The sequence below is a fragment of the Indicator indicator genome, chromosome 2 (genome assembly GCF_027791375.1).
Source record: "Indicator indicator isolate 239-I01 chromosome 2, UM_Iind_1.1, whole genome shotgun sequence".
Taxonomy (NCBI): domain Eukaryota; kingdom Metazoa; phylum Chordata; class Aves; order Piciformes; family Indicatoridae; genus Indicator; species Indicator indicator.
The window spans coordinates 34465510-34486987 of NC_072011.1; the positions used below are offsets into that span (position 1 = coordinate 34465510).

The 21478-nt window shown below is 37.6% G+C and overlaps 1 protein-coding gene across 2 annotated transcripts; it reads left to right on the forward strand.

Annotated features, from left to right (window-relative positions):
• Positions 1-7633: 7633 nt before the first annotated feature.
• Positions 7634-18656, forward strand: CHRM3 (cholinergic receptor muscarinic 3). Of its 2 annotated transcripts, none has more exons than XM_054396663.1 (2): positions 7634-7731; positions 16835-18656. In XM_054396663.1, the coding sequence occupies exons 1-2, from the start codon at positions 7634-7636 to the stop codon at positions 18654-18656; spliced, it is 1920 nt and encodes a 639-aa protein (XP_054252638.1). The 2 variants fall into 2 exon arrangements, with proteins under 2 accessions (XP_054252638.1, XP_054252647.1); XM_054396672.1 differs by having other exon boundaries at positions 7713-7735.
• The last annotated feature ends 2822 nt before the right edge of the window (positions 18657-21478 follow it).

A 21478-nucleotide genomic window follows, 5' to 3' on the forward strand; every position in this document is an offset into this window, starting at 1 on the left:
ATTGCCTGAGTGCCTTCAGAAGTGGAAAATATGTTAAATAAATCATATTGGTAGGAAATATGCTGTACTCTGTATTCCAGGGAAAGATAATAATAAACAAAATCAAAGCCATTAGTCCTTGCCAATTCAACTCGGGGACTTTTCTTCGTACCTTCATATTTGGTTATTGGCTTAAAGATGGTTTATTATTTTAATTTCTTTACAGAACCTAACTAGGTATTTCAAAAGTTTAGTATTGCTGGCAGCATTGGTTTAGATCACTTTGAGGTTTTTCTGATATGGTTAACCTTCCCTTGAAGAGGAAAATGAGGTTTTGGTGTACTTTCACCTTATCTTTCTTAAACATTTAAAAATGTAAGTTGCCTCAAGTCATCTTATAAAAAAAAAACATTGTTTTCTTTGCTTCCAAAAACATCGGTATGAAAACTGTATATCCAGGAAAAACAGAATCATTATGCTTTAGGGCACATCACTTCTACTGTGAATGTATAGAAACAATACTGCTGCTCTTTGATTGCAAAGAAAGAAGGAAATGTATATTAGCAAAAAGCATGGTTATCCCAGCTAGTAAACAAGGCTGGGGTTGCTATCAGTTCTCAAGGGAAATGTGTACTTCTATGTTTTGTCTAGATGACAGCACTTCCATTTACTATAATGACCTGTAAAATCACAGAATAGCGAATCAGCACTGCAACACAGGATTGATTATAGAGAATTGGCCAGAAGTGCCTGTTCTTGCCTATGGAAGTGAAAGCTTACATGGAGTGCACAGATCCTCTGGGCCACACCGATTCCCTGTCCTGGTGTAGGGTGTAGGTCATTCCGTTCCTGTCATAGGTACATCTCATTAGAGCTTAATCTCATATATCACCAACTGAGGTTTTATATTCCTGGAGTTATTTTTAGTATTTTTCTCACATTAACTTATCTGAGTAAACCTGTATCAACAGCAAATGTTGATTTCTACTGCCCTCAGTAGTAAGCAGTTGCAAGATTTTTTCAGTACTCAGTTAAATAAATCCTGTGCAAAGCCAGACCTGTGTTGTCTGAGCAGAAGAGTTAAACGGTGGTAGGAAAGCCATTAACTTATTTTCCCTTGGCTGTCTGTCTAGTTTTAGCAAATTATTGGCATCAGGATGACATAGTATACTTCGTAAATTTGGGAATCTGATTTGTTAATTGAATTGTGAATTTAATGACAGAATGTGGCATGATACAGGGGTTTCATGTCTTCTCATGTACTGTTCTTTCCTTTTTATTCTTCATCCCTTTTCCTCACCAGCTGAAAGCTGTTTAGTTTTTTAGTTTGTATAAACATTCAAACAAAATACAAGGTATTGTAGGGAGAAGAAAGGCTGAGCTGCTTTTTCCAGTACTGAAGTTCTGTGTACTCATCCAATACGAAATTAACAACACATCTTTAACTGTAGCTGTGCAGAAAGCCACACTGCAAGAGATTTGCAGAGGTTGACAGCTGCAGTCCCAAAGCTTACTTGTGATGTCCCCCATAGAGGGTTAGGGGTATGCCCCCACAGGGAGCACTTCTCTCTGGTTTTGGTCCTCAGCTCTGATGCCTGCGTGGCTGTTCACAACACCACAGAATCTAACTGTGCTAAATAAGTTACATTCTTAGCAATGAGAAACTTTAGGTAAAAATAAAAAAATCAGCTTTTCCTACACTACTTTATGCTATGCTGACATTGCTGTAGCTTGTAAATGGTGCATTAACTGTATGCATTCAGTCTGGGGTTTAAGTACAGTTAGGCTTTCATATAAAGTGCAGGTCTCTGTCTTACGCACTGAGACTCAAAATGGGCAACCTGTTTCTTTGAACACTGAGAGCAGCAACCGCCAGACCGTGCAGTGCTGCCTTTGCTGGATAGTGAATTATCTTCATAAAGCCTGGGGTTGTTGATCCTTGCCAGTTCGTTGTGTGTTTCATACCATTTGGAGCTGTAGCCTGTGGAAGTATTTAGAATATAGCCCACTCAAAGAGCAACGCTCTGGGGCACTGGTCTGTGGGCTGGAGCAGCTGAGCTGCTGCAGAGTCACTTGCATAGTGGTACAAGGGGACAGGGACAGGGTTTGTGGTTTTTCTATGCCAGCTCCTCTCTGCTGCTCTGTTACTTGTGCTGCTTCCTGCTCCAGCCTGCGACCTCCATGGGCTGCCATTCTTCAGGATGAACCTGCTTCAGCCTGCGCTCCCTGTAGACTGCAGGTCTTTCAGGCAATGTCCGCTTGCTGCTGCATGGACTGCCCGGAAGGGCTTTGTTCTTTTCTAAATGCACTTTCCCTGAGGCCCTTGCCTGTGGCTGCAAGGCTCTGCTGTGCCCTGGAGTGGGTACCTTGGAGCCGTCTGGTACTGGCTATGCCTGGCACATGGCAGCATCAACCTCTCCCCATGGAGGCTACTGTGCAGCTTCTCACACCCGCACCTGGGCACAGATCCTCCAAGACAGAGGCAAATTTAGGCCTGTTAATTGGTTTTATTTAGTTGTTTAAAGTGACTTTTGTACTGGAGGTCGCATCAGTGCTGCCATGTTTGCTGGTGTCCCTAGGGCATGCAGGAGCATCTCTCTCTCCTTTGCAGGGAAAGGGACCATTTGCAATGTAAGAATTTAAAATTACTCTTTAATTTAAATAAGAAAATTAAAAACTGATTTCTTCAGCTCCACAAATAGATTTAGTGAAACTTCTTGGATAAAGAGGTTTAGTTCCAGTAGATGCGATTACAACTGTTGTGTCAGAATCTCTTGGCTGTGGGTGGAATTGAGCATTTCATATTTCACCACTTTTTTTCTTTGCCCTGTAGTTGTTTTTCTTTGCCCAGATGCAGGTTTGTATGCTGGAATATGAAAGTTGCCCTTAAGTCACTTTCTGAGTTCATTTAGAGGGTTAGGGTCTGCATATACATACTGTTAACCTTCATTTGGTGAGTGAATTTTGATAGGAGAGTGAGGAGGATTATTGCACCACTTGCCAACAGTTTATCTCTTATCTCTGTTTACGAACATCTTCATTAACCCTGTCATTTCTCCTCAGAAGTTTCATTAAGACATTTGTTGGGAAGTTTTGTGTGTACTAGATATGAAATGTTTAGAAAGAGTTTAGAAGGAAATTCATGATTACTGAAATTTTCCTCTATTGCCTAACAGGCATAGTTAGGAAAGGTCAAATCATGGGACATTTCCTACCTACCTGGGTACCCCAGTAAACAGGCAGCACATTTCCATTAACAGACTTAGCATCCCTTTTAAGGAAAACTCTATCTGCTTCCAACCATTTCTGTCATACCTCAACTTTTCAGAACTCTTTCCTACTTCTGACTTGTGCTGACTGTGATTTGAGTCAACAGTTTTTGCTTGAAAACTAGATTGTTTCCTTTTGTCAACAGTACAAGAAAAATCTCTGTTTATAAACACTCATCCTGTAAGGTAAAAACACAGGCTCTAAGAATGTGAAAATAAATAATAACAAAAAAAAGCTATTCCCAGCAAGAATTTTTATTTTTTACTGGGTATATCATGTTTTCCCTTTGTATCAGTGCTGAGGTGCTTTTCAAGTATATAAACATTGCATTTGCAATCTCTTACCATCCAGCTCTGATCTTGTTCCATAATTCTTCTAATGAGATGTAGTGAAAGAAGTGCAAGGCAGAGACACTTCTTTCAGCTTGCAGATTTTTTTATACCTGTAGCTCAAGTCAAAATATTTCCTGCCCTTTAAAGCCCACTGGAAATAGAAGCTACAAAGCTGATACTATAATATGCGTTTGGGGTTTTTGTTTGTTGTTGGTTGTTTTGTTTTGTTTTGTTTTTTCAGATTTTGTAAAGTCATCACTTTGGCTGCCCAGGGAGATTGTGAAATTTCCTTCCTGTGCAACCTGTTTTATCAGGAAGGTTGGACAAGATGATCTCCAAAGGTCCCTTCTGACCTCTACCATTCTTTGATTCTCTGACCAGGATTATATGCATAAAACTATTAAAGGGCCTTCTATCTGCATAGGTACACTTATAGATATTTTCAAAGAAGATAAAGATGACGTATAGTAGTGTCAGTTTATTTTTTAATAGATTATTTTGATTTAGTAACCAAGTCTCCCAAATTCTTGAGAACTTTTCATTACTCACAGAAAGACAAAAATTCCTCAAAGTTCATTAAGAGGACCCATAAGATCATCTTAATCTGTTGTAAACAGTCAAGTGAAATACCCACCTTATTATGTATGAAATTTTACGTTTATTTCTGATAGTGAGTAACCCATTTCATGATATGCCTCTGTATAAACACAGGAGCTCAATTTGTCAGTGCAGAGTCAATGCATACAGATTCATGTTACCAAGTAAACAAAGCAGAAATTACTGTATACAGAGTTTGGCTTTCCACAGAAAGTGAAAAGCTTTATATAGTTCTCCTGTATAAAGGCCTTTCTCTAGTCTCAAGTGTTTTCTTATAAAAATAAATAAAAATATAAAGGTGGCACACAGGTGCATTTCTTGTTTTAAATAAGGATTCTTATTAATATACGAAAGGAATCATACTAGTCATAAAATCTGATTTTCAGTTCCGTACCTGCCTGTCCAGACAGGTATTTTAATCACAGATATATTTGTAATACTGTAAATCTCAGTCCACTTTATAATCTGCTCATGTGCACAGAGCCTAACTCAAGATCCTTGGTCATGCTGCTTCTCAAACCATGCCCAAGCTAAAATCCTGCTGGTCTCACAACATAGTAACAGAGATCAGGTGCTGATGATTTAGAATCACCCTGAACATTAAATTTTCTAGCATAGACATAGCAGTTGAGATCAGAAGTGCACTCATGCTGATAACTGGGGTGGGATTTTGAGGGGTTTGTTGTTTTGGTTTTGGGGTTTTTTTTGACAAGTGTCCCAGAAATAATAAAGGAAGAGCAATGCACTGTGTTGGCACAGGAAAATGGGTCAAACCACTGTTTCCCAGTTCAAAACACAAATCAACCAGGTTTGCATTTTACTTGATTTTATCCCATGTACTTAAGTAGTTAGTAGCTACAGTTTCCGATGTTTCTTGCAGGTCCACCCTCACATTAACTATGAACATCTACCTTCAAATTCTTTGTGTCAATTAACAGCCTTTCTCCCTTTTCTGAAGGAATCAGATTGGACTGAGGTGAAAAGATGTATGGGGATAAAACTTTGACATGGTTACTTCAAGTAGTGCTTGATATTCTGCACAAACTGAATTGTCAGCTGGGTTTAATTGCTTTTTGTAAAGAGTAGAGTTTACTAATTTTGCAGCCTGGTTTACAAACAGCACAAACTTATTTGAGGAGTCTTACTTTATCATAAATTAGGGCAATGAAAGCCAAAGGTCTCAGTCACAGCCTGTTAAGGAAGTAAAACTGGATTCTTTATAGTAATGGCATAAAATTAAAATATAGTAGAAAATTACTGGGATGAAATTTCTTTATCAAGAATAGCTTGAAAAGCTAATGTAATAATAAATTCATTTATTACTAACTAAAAACATTTTAACTTATTAAGAGGGAAATTATTAAGCATCATAAACATTCCTGGTTTAATTGTCAGAAACTAATTCCTCAACTGAAAGAAGGCTTAACTAATAAAAAGAGACTTCCTTTTCAATTGTTTTGCAGTCTTAAAATTTTTAAGTAGACTTAATACTGATTTTGGTCATGAAGGAGATTTTTTAAAATTATTTTTCAGTCTTGATAGTCTGTTTCAGAAATATTTTTAATCCTTCATACTTTCTGTATAAAAAAAATTAAATAGTTGATTTCTGAAGAGGTGTTTTTCAGTGTAATCATTGTTGATTCACAGATAAAAGTATGGAAGACTTCCACCAAGAACCTTTAAGGACATCAGCTAATAATTGGTACGTGCTGTGGAAATTGTAGTTTTAATAGATGTGACTGGATTACTGAGGTGTGGCTTCACTGTTGCATCGCTGGAGTAAAGTACTGAAACCTTGATGACTTGATGCTTGATCATGTGTGTGTTTCCTCCTGCTGTGCTTCCTGTGAGTTGTCTGTCTGGGAGGAGGAATGAGCATTTGAGTAGTGGTGTATGGGCATGCTAGAAATGCTTAAGGAAGTGGATTTGGAGTGATGGTCTCTCATCTAAGTGTTGATCTAGGTTGAGAGGGTATCAAAGCCTACTCTTATGAAAGGGTTTGCCACAACAATGTCTCCAGGCTCCTTTCAGTTAAGAACTGCATGACACTGTTTGTACAACAAATAATTGTGTATTCCTTTGTTCCTGGCTGCATTTCATCAGATCTGCACACAGTCTCACAAATACAGCCTCTCTTGTCATCATTTGATGTAAAGGCGTGTTCAGATTCACTTCCACCGTAATGCATTACTCTTGTTGGCTGTGCAGTTAGTGGAGGGAATGGCTGGCTTCCAGGAGAGACTTTTACCAGAGGAGAGAGTCGCCTTTGTGATTAATGGCATATCAGAGCCGTGTTAGAAGGGCTGTGTTGGTGTACAGCAACGTACATGGGTAGTAAATGTGTATGTTCTTCCATTCTGATAATGAATTGGAGTATAGTTTTAGGCTTGTTTTTTCATAATCTCGGTCTTGTTGTTGTTGTTCTGGGTTTATTTGGTGGGTTTGGGTTTTTTTTCACCTGAGGAACTGAGCATCCAGGATAGTCAGTGAGTTCTCTCTGTGGTCTGCTTGCCTCCCTTTTATAACACCTGGGAGCGAAATCCTTTGGCATCCTGAAAAAGACTGGGACACTGAATAAACACATGGAACATCTGTTATTCAAAATCACTCTACTGTGTTTAAATTATTCAAAGGGGTCTTGAGGCTTTAGGCTGCTATGACATGCAATAAATGGAGTAGTAACAGCACATGGATCCACTTGGCACTAATTATATATAATGAAATAGAAAATGGTTGTCAGTAGTTAATCCTCCTACATCTCTGAATTCAGAGAAGTGTGTTGTTCAGGTTTTTAATTTTTGGTATTTTTGCTTTGTCTGTAGTTTTGTCAGGTTTTAAAAGCAACAGTATATTAATTGCAGATGATAATATCATATATGGAATACATTAGGCAGATTATTATTCTAGCTTTTTACATTTTTTTTTACATGAAAATTAATATTCCAAACCAGCTTTCTATACTGTTAACTTTAGAGACTGCATAATCTGGAGAAGAAAAGGAAAGACCAGTTCTTGGTTCTACCCCTGTGTCAAGCTACTCTGGGTAGAGCTCCCTTGTTGACTCAGCTGACTCAGCTGCAGACTTATTTGTGCTGTCTTGGAGAAAGTATTCTCTTCACCTCCAATTTGATCACTTGAGTTTGAAAAATCATCTCAAAATACTGTGATCAAATATAGCCCTTTGGGGGTAGATGTGAGCAGCCCAAAGGCTTGTCAGTACCATTTTACTGCCACTGCTCCAGATCTCTGTGATGCTTAGGTTCTTGAGTAATTCTGTTTTCAGCTAGGTCTCTAAGATTTAAAAAGTAAAAATAAGAGAATACCATTCAGCAATAGAAAGTATTAGTAGTTTTTGTTTTCTCTTGGTCCAAAGGAGGCTTTTTGACAGTCATGTCTGTGCCTCCCCCATGTGTCTATAATCTAATTATTATTCTTCTGTTTTGTTCACAGCTTACATGCTGACACACTACCAGTTTTGTTTCCAGAAGAGGAGTTCACAGAACTACACAGTGCCTGATTCAACTCGCCGCTTTGATGTTACTCACTGGACCATGTAGGTAAAAGTCAAAGAAACGTATGTATTCATGTTATATCTTTCCACGTATTGTATATGTTGGGAAACAGCTGATTTTTGCTGACAGTGCTCACTTGGCAAAGTGAGAGTTTTTTGGAATTAATGGACTACAAAATCATTTATTAAGGCCCTCCAACTTTGTGATGTGTTTTATCATCAATGGACATGCAACTGTAGTGTCTGTCATTCCTGTAGGTGTACCTGTGCTAACTTAAATATCAGATACAGTGGTGCAAATTTCAGCTTGGGCACAAAACCCAGCAGAGAAGTTAAGTAAATTCTTAAGCGATTGGCAAACCTTGAGCTTCTTGTTATTACAACTGCACAGCTAACAGAATAAGAACTAGCCAGGGTAAGACCTTGGACGGACAGGATTATATGAAGGAACCTTTATACTTTCTTTAAAAAGGCTAGAAGAATATCATGGTATTTTTACTCAGGATAAAGATGTTTTCAGGATATTCCTATTGCTCATCTGCACAAATTTTCACATTTTTTATGGGTTTCAGAAAAAGTAAAAAACGTCCCTGATATTCCACCTCCAGAATTTCCCCACAGGATAATTCAGTCTTGCTACAGCAGAAATGAAAATCCAACAAGTTAGATTTAGTTCTTGAAAATTATATTTTCCCTTCTGGTTTTGATATGCTAACTGGATTTAGTTTCAAGTCATTCCCCTCTGTGAGAGTAAACCTAGGCAAAGAACTAATTGTTCTGATTAAATTGCCAGCATTCATTATCACTTGACTGCTTTCTCCCTTGTATGTTATGCTGTTTTGTGTCTCAGTAGCAGTAGCAGTTAAAATAATTTACATGAATTGGTAGGCTGCAGCTTTTATGTCTATGTTATAGTTGGTGTCTCTTTTGCATTCCTTGCATAGTTCTGTAAAACTTCCACCTTAGTTTGCATTTCTAGTCTTGTGGAAATGAACTGTAAACATGCATATGTAGCAGTGATTTAGATGGCTTGTATGTATACATGCTGGTACACTCTCCTTACATAGAAAAGAGCTCTTCTTATATACTTACTTAGAGGCTGTGGCACTGACAGTTTATTGTGATTGTTTCTGGAGTGTCTTTTGAGATTTCAGCCACTCAGTTCTGTCTGGAGAAAGTTCCTAACCAAATCACCCCAGGAAAGCATTTTCATAGCATACTGGCTGAATCTTTATGGCTTTAATAGTAAGAACAGCTGTCTCAGATTATTCCTGAAATGATGCTTACATTACACCCTTTCATACCCTGAAATTTGGCTATAGTATCTTACACACTCTTACACAATTGGCTATATTCAGTTGCAGTTGGTTTTGCCTTTCATGTTGCATTGGCCATATTCCAGCTTTACTTAGATGTTTATTGAGGTATTTTGTGTGAGGTGAAAAGTTGTGGGATTAGTTTTTGGGCTTGTGTTGCTATTTCTATACTGGAAAATAGAATCATAGAATGCTAGGGGTTTGAAGGACCCTCCAGAGATACCAAGTCTAACACCTCTGCAGAGCAGGACTGCTTAGGGCAGGTCACACAGGAACATATCCAGGCAGGTTTTGAAGATCTCTAGAGAAGGAAACGTCAGAACCTCTCTTGGCATCCTGTTCCAGTGTTCCACCGTCCTCACAGTAAAGAAAAATTTTCTCGTGTTGAGATGGAATTTCCTGTGATTGAGTTTACATTCATTGCCCCTCATCCTATCATTGGGTATCACTGAAAAGAGACTGGTTTCATCCTCCTGACCGCCACCCTTCAGATATTTGTAGACATTGATACGGTCCCCTCTCAGCCTTTTCTTCTCCAGACTAAACAGTCCCAAGTCTCTCAGTCTTTTCCTCGTAGGAGAGATGCTTCTGTCCCTTAATCATCCCAAGTAACAAGTGCTAGGACGAGAGGAAATGGCCTCAAGTTGCACCTGGGGGAGTTTAGATTGGATATTAGAAGAAACTTCACTGAAAGGATTGTCAGACACTGGCAGGTGGTTGAATTACCCATCCCTGGAGGTGTTTAAGAGGCAGAAATGTGGTGCTAAGGGACGTGGTTTAGCACCAGAGTTGGTAAAGTTAAATAATGTCTGGTCTCAATGATCTTAAACAATTTGTCCTAGTTTAGAGCAGGACAGATTGCTGATTGCTCCAAAAGGGGCAAAAGAATAACGCTCACACAAATGGAATGGATAGTAATGGAAGTTTTAAATGGAAAAGCAATTCATATACTACAAAAACTACAAAGCATAGTGGTGAGCATAGCAAAACATAGCAAAATTCTTTTACACCAGACCAGAAAACCCAACACTTCCCTTCTCCCCACGTGGGGTTCACCAAAACCCCCAGGGCTCGCTCTTCCCCACCCATTGCTAGGCTGGTTTAAGGCTGGCCAGGCCTGAACTGTCCCTCCCTTTTTACCCTGGCATTAGGCCTGAACAGGCCAAGATTGTGCAGGGGAAAAAAAAAATTACTCAGGCCAAAGAGGCCTGGGATACTTCCCCATCATTACCAGATAAGGGAGCCAGATTTATAAGGGTGCAGGATTTCTGGGTAGAGATATGCTATTTCCTGTGTCCACCCACTGACCTGGACACTCGGGACACTGAGGTCTCAACTCTGGCTTCTTGTTTTGGAGGCTCCCAGCCCAAATGGCCACACAAATCTATGATTATTTCAGGAGAAGCATCACAGCTTAGATCTTTGTCTATCTGTGGCTAGTATGTTGACTTAATGGTTCATCCATGAGGATAGCACACTATCATACTTAAAAGATGATTAATGTCCAAAGTTGCTTTTCTAGAGACAATTTCCTCTTTTTCTATAGTTACGTCAATGAGTCTGTGCAATACCTATCGATGATGAGAACACACAAACTGGGGTTCAATTTATTCATTCACAGTTGTTTAGTTATTTGTAAATAGATTATTCTAATTGCTTGGAGGAAAAAAAAGGTGACACTAACTGGTCATTTATAATTTGCATCCTGAAAGAAATGTACCTTTCATAGTATTTAATTTTTTTTTAAGAATTTGTGATTTGAATGAAAGATAGAAATATTTACATATTTAAATTTACCTATACAAAATACAACCACTCTCAGCTGAAACTCCCTCTATGGTATAATGCAAGCAATTCCTTTTCCATTATATGCATTAAAAATTAAAGTGAAATGCTTATGGCTGAGTTTCATTTCTTCAAAAAAAAAAAAAAAACAAACCAAAAACTAAAACAATACCTTTACCAACAAAGACCTTTCAATACCTTTTTTTTTTTTTTAAGGGAAGACTATTAGTTTTTAGAATTACAAATTTCTATTTCCTCTGGTGTTTTAAGAGAGTCTTGGATTTTCTTGTCATGTACTTCACCAGATTTATCGTATTTAACTTGTAAGGGCTGACTAGTTTGCAGCAGTAGGTGGTATGTGAGACACAGACACAGGGTGAGCTTGATTTCCATAACCACTTCAAAGGAAATGCATTATAAATAAAATACTTTTCTCTGGGGACTTTCAAAACCATTCTGTTTATAATTTAAATTACATTAAGCTATATAAAATAGTACAGTAAAACACTCAAGGGAAAAATACTTCATTTAAATTTTAGCATTACATTATTTCATTAATTTAAAGCATTTTACTCTTTCTATAATAGGTTTTTTTTCATTTAATGTTTTAATTTAAAGTATTGTCATTATAACAGGAGTCATCCTTTTATGTTCCAATCAATCATTCTAGTTATATTTGCTTACCTTCCTTCATTTCTTGCTGCTTTATTCCTGGTGACTGACCTTGAGCATCAGTGTGTGATTGAAGGTTATCATTGCTGTGTTATGCATGTTCCACTTAATCAAACTCATACTGAAACACTGAGACTTTCAAACAGCCTGAATCAAAATCAGAGTGTGAGGCTTTCTTCCACTGGAATATTTTAGAATCTGCTTCTCCAAACCATGAAGCTTACTCTTCCAGGATGCTTGCAGGGGAAACTGTTGAGCAGAGGCTGCAACACTAGCAAGATAATCCATTAGTCTCACTACTGCTGTACTCATGTACATGTGTGTGCATTTTGCATATCTGCAGATTTAAGGTCATACATGTCGTGCATGTGTGTGCATGTGTGTGTATGTGATTTACTGGTATATGGTTTAGTTTCTTTTCTTGCTATAAATTTATACCTATTCAGTTTCATATTGGAGTCCGATAGGATATTCTACTTTAAGTCACATGAAGATAATATGACTTCCAGAAGAGGGAAAATATTGGAAAACTGCAGTAAACTAATTGCAAGAATGATTTATTCCACATTCATTTTTCACCTTGTGACAAGAGACCATACAGGCTGAACCAAATCAAGTTATAGTTCTTAACAGCATGGAAGACAGTAAATCTGTAGTGCCAACCTCCTCTAATATTGACAGCTTTGCAATATAGGTTTCTGTAGAAATAGCCTAAGCAAGTATAAGGTTGCAGAAGGTCAAACAAGTTGTATAAATAGAAGCAGGTCAGTTCCATATTCAATACTTATTCCCACTTTACTTCAGAGTCAGCTTTAAACCAGCTACTAACCTCAAATTAATCCACATTTAAGGTCTAAAGAAAGCTTTGTGTTTCATAGACATTGATTTCAAGTGATTAAAAGTATTTTACCATGGTAAAATAAATCTTTGTAGCTTAAATGTTAAGAATATTGAAACATAAAAAAAGAAAGAAGCTAAACACAGATTTTCCTCTGATATATAAAATGTTTGCTATTTTTTAAAAGAGCACATTTAAAAGGCAGTAGTAATTAAAACTAACACTGGATCGAATAAAAACTTGGTTGGTCTGCAACTTTCATGTTAGACTGAATATACCTTGTGGGGCAAATAGGTAGTACAAAATAACAAAACTTAAACGTGTTTTTCATTGACTGAGAACCTTAAAGTTTTATGAAAAACATAGGAAGACTTAGTCATAAAAGTCTAAAGAAATTACTTCTTCAGTGTATTTTCTAAGATTTTCATTTAGGCTTACATAAGTTACAGTTTCACTGTATATCCTTATGAAAAAAAATATTTTTTCTTTCTATGATTCTTTTATTTTCTCCTCCAGTATTATTTGTCTGTGTTTTCAAAGTAGCTTTTGTTCCTACTATGAACAGTCATCATGTGATTAAATAATAGATATAATGGACTCTAAGGAGATACCAAATTTAATATACTGTGGCAAATAGGAATTGATCTGAGTTCTTCTGTTGCTTTAAATTTTCTCCAAACTGGTTACTAGAGGATGAAAAGCAAAGTTTTGAAACACAATTTGTCAGTCATATATGCATTAAATGGATGTAATGTCTGTCTTCAAAAATATTAAGCCAGATTTTTAGGCTGTGTTACTTTGAATAATTTTTGAAAGTACACATTCACTTCTGAAACATCAGTGGATATTGCATGGCAAAGTTCCCCGACAAAAGAAACAACAGGTGTTTCATGTCAGTCATCTTTCTTTCATGTGAGGAACATCAAGTTGAATATTGGCTGCAAGACACTGTCTTGTTTTATTCCTTTTGCCATGGAAAATACTTTGCCTTGTATACCAAGATATTATCTACTGCATCCTGGGGAGAGGATATGGATTCTTAAATTTCTGATCTTTTTTTTTGCCCTAGCCAATGATTCTTTGAGCTTTATTTTTTCTTTCTTCACACTGCATTCATTGCTAGTCATTTCACTTCCTCTAAATTGCAGGCAAGATTGACTAATTATTATTATCTTTATGCATCTGTCTTTTTGGGACTGTTTGGATTATATGACTTAAAACTCAGTCAGGATTAAGAAAGATTTAAAGTACTGACAAATCCAGTTTCTTAATACTCTTCTTTTTAAATGGGGAAACTGCAGAAACCTAATGACTACCAAGCCATGCATCCCTTTTTCTGCCTAGCCAACATGTTTTGAATTAACAGGAGCTCTATTAGCAATTTTTTTGTTATCTATAATTGCTGAAGAGGCCTTTGGGACAAACTGTTTCGAATAGCTACCAAAAATATATAGGCTTGTGTAATGCATTAGATGTTATTAAACGCTTAAATTAGATCCCTAGGGTGCACATGTACAATCATTATTACTTGTAATATGTATCAACAATTTTAACTCTAAAAATTAAAGCACAAGCTCTGTAGTAACCACAGTCATTAATTTGTTCAGACAGTTTCTCAGTACACACAGGAATTTTTTTGAGATGGTCAATAATTAGTGGCATATTTGCTGATGCTTCTCCCTCTTTTTAAAGATAGTTTTGGGGTTTGGTTTGGTTTGTTTGTGGGGACTTTTTGGTTCTGTTTTGTTTCTTTTTTCTTGTTTTGTTGCTTGGGGTTTTTTAATTATCTCGGTGAGTCTGATTACCTTTCAGCAATTTAAAGAAATGAAAAGAGCAAATCTTGAACAGCATAGAAATGCCTGTATTCTTCTGGGCCCTTTCTGTTAATGCTGCATGCATAGTAGAACAATTCTGCTGGGGAGTTTCTATCACAAACTAAAATACATGGTCAAGGAAATAGAGCTTCAAAACCTTCAAGACAAGAAGGTAGAGAGCTGCCTTGAAAAGAGAAATATCTTTAGAAAAATCATCTCAAGTTGCTAGGACTTATTTCTAAAGGGAAAAAAAAAGAGAGAGAAAAGATATTATTTTTAAAACACATAAGGGAGATAGGACTTCATCTTCTAAAAGTCCTGTGGAGGACCCCTATATGCTAAGCTACACAGAATTTAATCTGTCTCTGAAAAATGAAAGGATGAGGTGAATCTGCCAGAATTGAAGCCTCTGCTTCCAGGAGTCTAGTTTTTTTTCTCTGTTAGTGATTAGATCTCAAAGTTACTTTCTCTGGCTATAAATAGCTTTAAACCATTGCTTTAAAGAATTGTATGCACACTACTCATTTTCTCCATGAAGTAGTGAGGAGCTTCCATTATTTCAGTGCAGGGACCAAGAGGATTGTGAATCAGGTATTTGAGAAAAACACTGTTCTTGACTGGTTTGTTCTTGCTCAGTCCTTTTTCATTTAGCATACTTGCAGCACAAGTATATAATACTGCTTTGATTTTCCAGTTCAGTTTCTGGTGTAAAGATGCCAAAATGTAGAGATATATAGTTTTTATATATCAGATTTTTAAAGGTTGCCTGCAGATTAAGCTAAAGGGGTTCCTTTCCTTATCTATGCATTTATATAGGTATGTATTTGTTTTGTTGCATTTGCCCTCATGCCCTCCACTTCTGTGAGGCTCAAATAAGCATATGATAATGGAAATACAGAATACCAGCTGACTGCTTTTGGTCTTGTCTGCTCATGGTCTCCTATTAACAAAAAACAGCTTTTGTATGAGGTTTCTGGAAGTATCTAAAGGAGGTTAAACTTTCAGCAAGAAGTTTTATGTAATAAACTATTTTTGAGCATTTTCTGATCCAGAATACCAAACTTACTAGATGTTAATAATGGTTGTAAACTGAGCTGTAAGCATGGGTTGAGTCAGAGAGAAATATGTGATTTTTGAGCTTTGTGCCAGTGAGAGGGACATGAACTCAAGATTTTTCTGCCCCACTTACAGTAAGCTGAGTATCAATAGCAGCACTATTAGACTGGGAAAAGTTAATTTCCCACCTTTGTGCAGATGCGTGAAAAGCAGGGTGGTCAGCATAGCCCACCTTACCTATTTTTCATCAGAAATAAACAAGTACATTATGGATGCAAGCATCCTTTATGTGTGCAAACATCTCTTAGAAAAATGTGTGCATCTGGCTGACAGGGACTGAATGAACTTATAGACCAAGGAGACATTTATATGATACTGTTAATTTCATAAGAGTGCAGGTGACTTATGTCTTCAGTTTCTGATGATGACTGGATAGGAAGCATGGATAAAATGTGTGAGACTGCCAGCTCTGATAAGATCTCAGTAGACAAAGACTTGAGAGCACAGCTGTCTGAAGGCAAGCAGGACTCTTTTTATCCACAAGTGCAGATGGAAGGATTCACAGTTAGAAGAGAAATGCTACTCTTTTACAGTACATTTTTTCCAATATTTATTATTAGTGATGGATTTTTTTTCATCAGAACTCTTGTTTTTGATGATATAATTGATTTACTAGAATGAATCTAGTCAGCTGACCACAGAAGTTAATGAAATAGTGGAAATGCAAACTCCTATTCTGACCATGTCTTCATTTTACAGAAATACTTGGGGAAAAGGATTAAGGCTTAGTTATGAATCATTTTCATGGTTTTTCCTCTTTCCCTAAAGTATTTAATGATTGCTTTAACATACATCTGCCAAACATTTTTCCTGACTCTAGAGATCGTAATTTCAAAGGAAATTTTAACATGTATTGCCCCAATGACATTTTGAAGTCATTAGATGTACAAAATCTTTAGTCGAAGTATAAAAATATGCATGAAAAATGAGTAGTGGCATGTGCAAAGGGTACTAATGAGAACTTTGTACCTTTATCAGATATCCAAAATGTAGAGGAAAATGAAATTTTTGCAGCCTCACAGATTAGAGTGGCTTGACAAAGTGAAATGATGCTGTCTCGTATCTGTAGTTTAAGGAAAAGACAGGACAATGGTTTTTGTTTGCCATTAGCTGTAGCTGGGGGCTGCAGAGGCTGGGGCTGTGTTTTGATAGTGTCACTGTAGCAGCAGGACCAGCAGTGATTCAAACTTGGAGGTGTTGTGCCTGCATGTATCTGACATTTAGTTTTTGAAGACTCCAGGATAGTGGACTGTTGAGATACAGAGTTCAAGGCAGAATTGTCAGGAACTGTTTTAATTAAGAATTAGATTTTGGGTACATTTTAATACTACTGTGGGTTCAAATTTTCCTGGGATTCTGGTTCTTCTGTGACTGAATGTCTTTAAAGAAACACAATGTGATTACTTCAAAGAGCACAGATTCACCACACCTGTAAACTGAGTGGTGCTGCGTATGCATTTTACTTGGAATGCGTCACAGGCAGCTTGGCTTTTAAAGACATCTATCAAAGTGCTAAAGGGATTTTATGTATGAACATGAGGACAATTGTCTATTTACCATGTTTACCTGTTAACTTGATTTTGTTTGTTTTTTCATTGGTGCAGACTATGTCAGAGAGCCACAATGATCATGCAAAATAACAGTTCAGCCTCGCCTGTGTTTTCAAATGTGAGCTCCTTCTGGAAGAGAGATTCACATGAGCTGGGACTCCTTGATGAAGCAGCGTCATTCATTGGCAGCTATGATTTCCCTCAGACCACAGAGAGTTTTCCCTTCTCGTCTGTGGAATCAACAAACATGTCCCTAAATGCTACAAGCAAAGACCCTCTGGGTGGACACACTGTCTGGCAAGTAGTTTTGATTGCTTTCCTCACTGGGATTCTTGCACTGGTGACTATCATAGGAAACATCCTAGTGATTGTTGCATTTAAGGTTAACAAACAACTGAAAACTGTCAACAACTATTTCTTGTTGAGTCTTGCTTGTGCCGATTTGATTATCGGTGTTATTTCCATGAATCTTTTCACTACGTACATCATCATGGACCACTGGGCTTTGGGAAACTTGGCCTGTGATCTTTGGCTCTCCATTGACTATGTTGCCAGTAATGCCTCTGTCATGAATCTCCTTGTCATAAGTTTTGACAGGTATTTCTCCATCACTAGACCACTTACGTACAGAGCCAAACGAACAACCAAAAGGGCTGCCGTGATGATTGGTTTGGCATGGATCGTCTCTTTTGTTCTTTGGGCCCCTGCCATCTTGTTTTGGCAGTATTTTGTTGGGGAGAGGACTGTGCCTCCTGATGAATGTTTCATCCAGTTTCTAAGTGAACCTATCATCACTTTTGGCACTGCCATAGCTGCCTTTTACTTACCAGTCACTATTATGAGCATTTTATATTGGAGGATCTACAAGGAGACTGAGAAACGCACCAAAGAGTTAGCAGGGCTACAGGCTTCAGGCAGTGAAGCAGAGGCAGCACGCTTCATACACCAGACAGGCAGCTCCCGCAGCTGTAGCAGCTATGAGCTGCAGCGGCAGAGCATGAAGTGCTCCACCCGAAGGAAATACAGACGCTGCCACTTCTGGCTTACTTTGAAGAGCTGGGAACCCAACACAGACCAGGGGGACCAAGAACACAGCAGCAGTGACAGCTGGAACAACAACGATGCTGCTGCCTCTCTTGAAAATTCAGCCTCCTCTGATGAAGAAGACATTGCTGCAGAGACCAGAGCGATCTACTCAATCGTGCTGAAGCTTCCTGGTCACAGCGCCATTCTCAACTCCACAAAACTACCCTCTTCAGAAGATTTGCATGAGTCAGGGGATGAACTGCAGAAATCTGACACAGAATCAAAAGAAAAGAAACCTAAAAAATTGCATCCTTCCAAAAGCATTCAGGATGGTGGAAATTTCCAAAAGAGCTTTTCTAAGCTTCCGATTCAGCCAGGATCAGCAGAAACAACCACAACTTCTGATGACATCTCATCAGTGACCAAGGCATCTGCAGCCCTGCCCTTGTCCTTCAAGGAAGCAACTCTGGCAAAAAAGTTTGCCTTGAAGACCAGAAGTCAGATCACAAAGAGAAAACGTATGTCACTTATCAAAGAAAAGAAAGCAGCACAGACACTCAGTGCCATTTTGTTTGCCTTCATTATTACCTGGACCCCATATAACATCATGGTTCTGGTGAACACCTTTTGCAGCTGTATTCCCAAAACTTTCTGGAACCTGGGGTACTGGCTTTGCTACATCAATAGCACGGTGAACCCCATGTGTTATGCACTGTGTAACAAAACATTCAGAAACACTTTCAAGATGTTACTGCTGTGCCAGTGTGACAAACGAAAACGTCGCAAACAGCAGTATCAGCAAAGACAGTCTGTCATTTTTCATAAGAGAATCCCTAGGGAGGCCTCATAGAATAGTATTTTTTAAACAATTTTTAAAATTAACGAAGTGGGGACATGATGGGATGAGATGAGACAGGACAGGACAGGGTGGTATGGGACAGAACAGGATGGGATAGGAAGGGATGGGATGGAATGGGTTGGGGTCAGAGGTTGGTTCCAGGGTGCTTATTCATTTTAACATCAAGACATGAAAGCAGCTGCCAGACATGTATCCTTTTAATAAATCCAGTTTAATATAAAAATCAAATCTGCATTCAGCAAAAACTTATCAACATTTTTACTAAGGAATAAAAGACTTAATAAAGTTTTCCTACAAATTTGCAAAGAGCTGTACAGCAATTATAATCCCATTACAGGTCTGCTCAGCTCTTTGATTAGATCAACTCTGGGATCTCAGGTAAGCACATCTAGCTAGCCCGACTCTTCTGTTTCCAAGGAATCCAACAACTTTCAAGTCAAGTCACATACAGGTGTAGCAAGCTAGCAAAACAGGATTATGAATTTATTTGAAACATTGTATAGGTTGCAAAATTGCTTCTTCTTGTCCAGATAGAGCTTCATGTCTACTTATCTTCTGACATATGGTTAGTTGTACCCCTGATTCCTGATTGCCGAGTATCTGTGTGCAGCTCATGTTGTATATACGTGTGTGAGTATGTATGTATGCCAACATACATTCACACCTCTAAAATATACATATACCAGGAAAGAGGTGATCTATTGTTCTAGGTTTTTACAGCAGCCCCCATCACAATTACATGTGAGTGAAATGTACAAAAATGAATAAATGAGAAAATCACGTTCTAAATATATATCTCATTATTTGCCACCTGAAACTCAACTCTATCTTTGAAACCAAAACACAGTATCCACATGTCAAATGGAGAGGATGAAAGTGTAGCCTGTGAGCCTAACAATCTCCAGAGACTTATAATGAGGCACATGCACATTAAAACCTTAATCTTGATCACAATCTCTCTCCCCAAAGCGATCACACCTCTTTAAAAGATAGGAAGGTAAAAGGAATTGAAGGCTTCATTCAGGGCAGAGTATGAAGTTTATCTTTGTAGGGTGTAGGATGAGAGCCCACATCTGGGCTGCGCAGTGCTGATGCTCAAGAGGAGTTACTCAGGAATCAGGCAGATACAGATATTGGCACAAGCTCTGCTGCATGCTTGGCTGGCAACACTGCCGTCAGGGCATGCGTGGATGCTGCAACACCTTGGTCTGAATTGCGTCATGTGGATGCACCACCCTTCTCAGAGCCAGCTCAGATCCGATGCACAGTATCCGTACGGCTTCCAATGAAAGTCCAACTTGTAATTTTCTGTCTAAACTTGGTGAAGCTCCCCCTGCTTGTGCTGTCTGCCCAGGTGATCTTCAGATGCAAAAGATTTGTGTAAAAGACATGCTTTATTTTTGCACATGAAGTAAACTCACTAAAAAGCATTTCTTTTCCAGAACTGCTTTTAAAAAATCATCAGGAGAAATGCACCTAACTCCGCTTAGTGCCATGTTATTTGGTGTTGCGAAAAACGTGATATTGCCAATTTGTAATCTGGCAATTTTTGATAAAGAAGATTTTAAAAGGGCTTTAATATTTATAGCTTAGACATGACCAGTATTTCCTGGTATTTGTGATGTGATCTGCACCAAATACAATTTATAAGAATTAGAGATCCCCTGGGGAAAGAATTGTACTTTAGACTATTGTTCTAACTCTGATTTAGTTACATGGTGGAAGATAATTTTGTATTCTCCTTTGAACTGACCAAAACTTTTTTTATTGCTTAGACTCTTGTTTTGCTGAAAATGAAACAAAACAAATACCTTCTTTTACAAAAGGGCATCAGTGTTGTGAACACAGAACTGATGTTAAAGCTGCTTTTGTATTCAGTGTGAGATGGTGTTTACAGATGATTTTGACAACAGTGGAAATATAATAAATGGTGTCTATGTATCTGGACTATTTAATTTCATGTTATGTTCATACGAAGAAATATTTATACATACTTCACCAAATGTTTTATTTAATGTTGATAAATATTGCTCTTCAGTCTTCAGCTGTAGTGTCCTTTTAAAGTGATTCGTATGGGTCTGCTTGAGAAATGAATTGAGTGTACCTGGCTTTCTTGTCACTAAATCAAATATTGTGAACATAAAAATCATTCTCTTGTATTAGTTGTTTAAAATGTCTACTTAAAGGTAGTCTTGTAAATGGTATTGCAAGTCTACTGCAAGTACGAGTTAGTAAAAATCATGAAAAAAGTTAAAGCTTCATCTGTAAGTTGAAAGTGCATTTTGAGCTTAAGATACCCAGAACTGGTTTACCAGTTTGGTAGCCAAATGCCATCAAAGTTTTATATGGCATTCATGTTGCAAAGAAAATTAATAACCTTTTTTTCTAGAAAGAATCATATATTTGAAAGATATTCATTACTCAAGTTGACCTAATGTTTTAACATTTAAATATATATCTGTCTTTATATATATATATATATATATTGCCATATTATTATCTTCTGATATCTAGAGTAGTGCTGTGCCCCTAATACACAAAATGTGAGAGCATGTAAGGAAGCCAGAGTTCGTCAGGGGGATTTATGGTATATTAGGATTTATTTTACTATGGGAAACTATTATTTTTAATGAAGTTAAGCTTCCTTGAAAGCAACTGTTACCACTGTTTACATGATAGTAAGAGTTAAACCCTTGAATTGTTTTAACAGAGAAATAAACAACCTGTCTTTTGATGTGTGAACAGGCTTTAAAATGTTATTTACAGGCATCATAAAATGTGTATGTATACACATATTGTAGTGTAGATTGATT

Coding starts and splice junctions, on each gene's coding strand:
- CHRM3 (XM_054396663.1), top strand. CDS start 7,634: ATGCTGACACACTACCAGTTTTGTTTCCAGAAGAGGAGTTCACAGAAC. Junction 7,732..16,834: donor GATGTTACTCACTGGACCAT/GTAGGTAAAAGT, acceptor TCATTGGTGCAG/ACTATGTCAGAGAGCCACAA.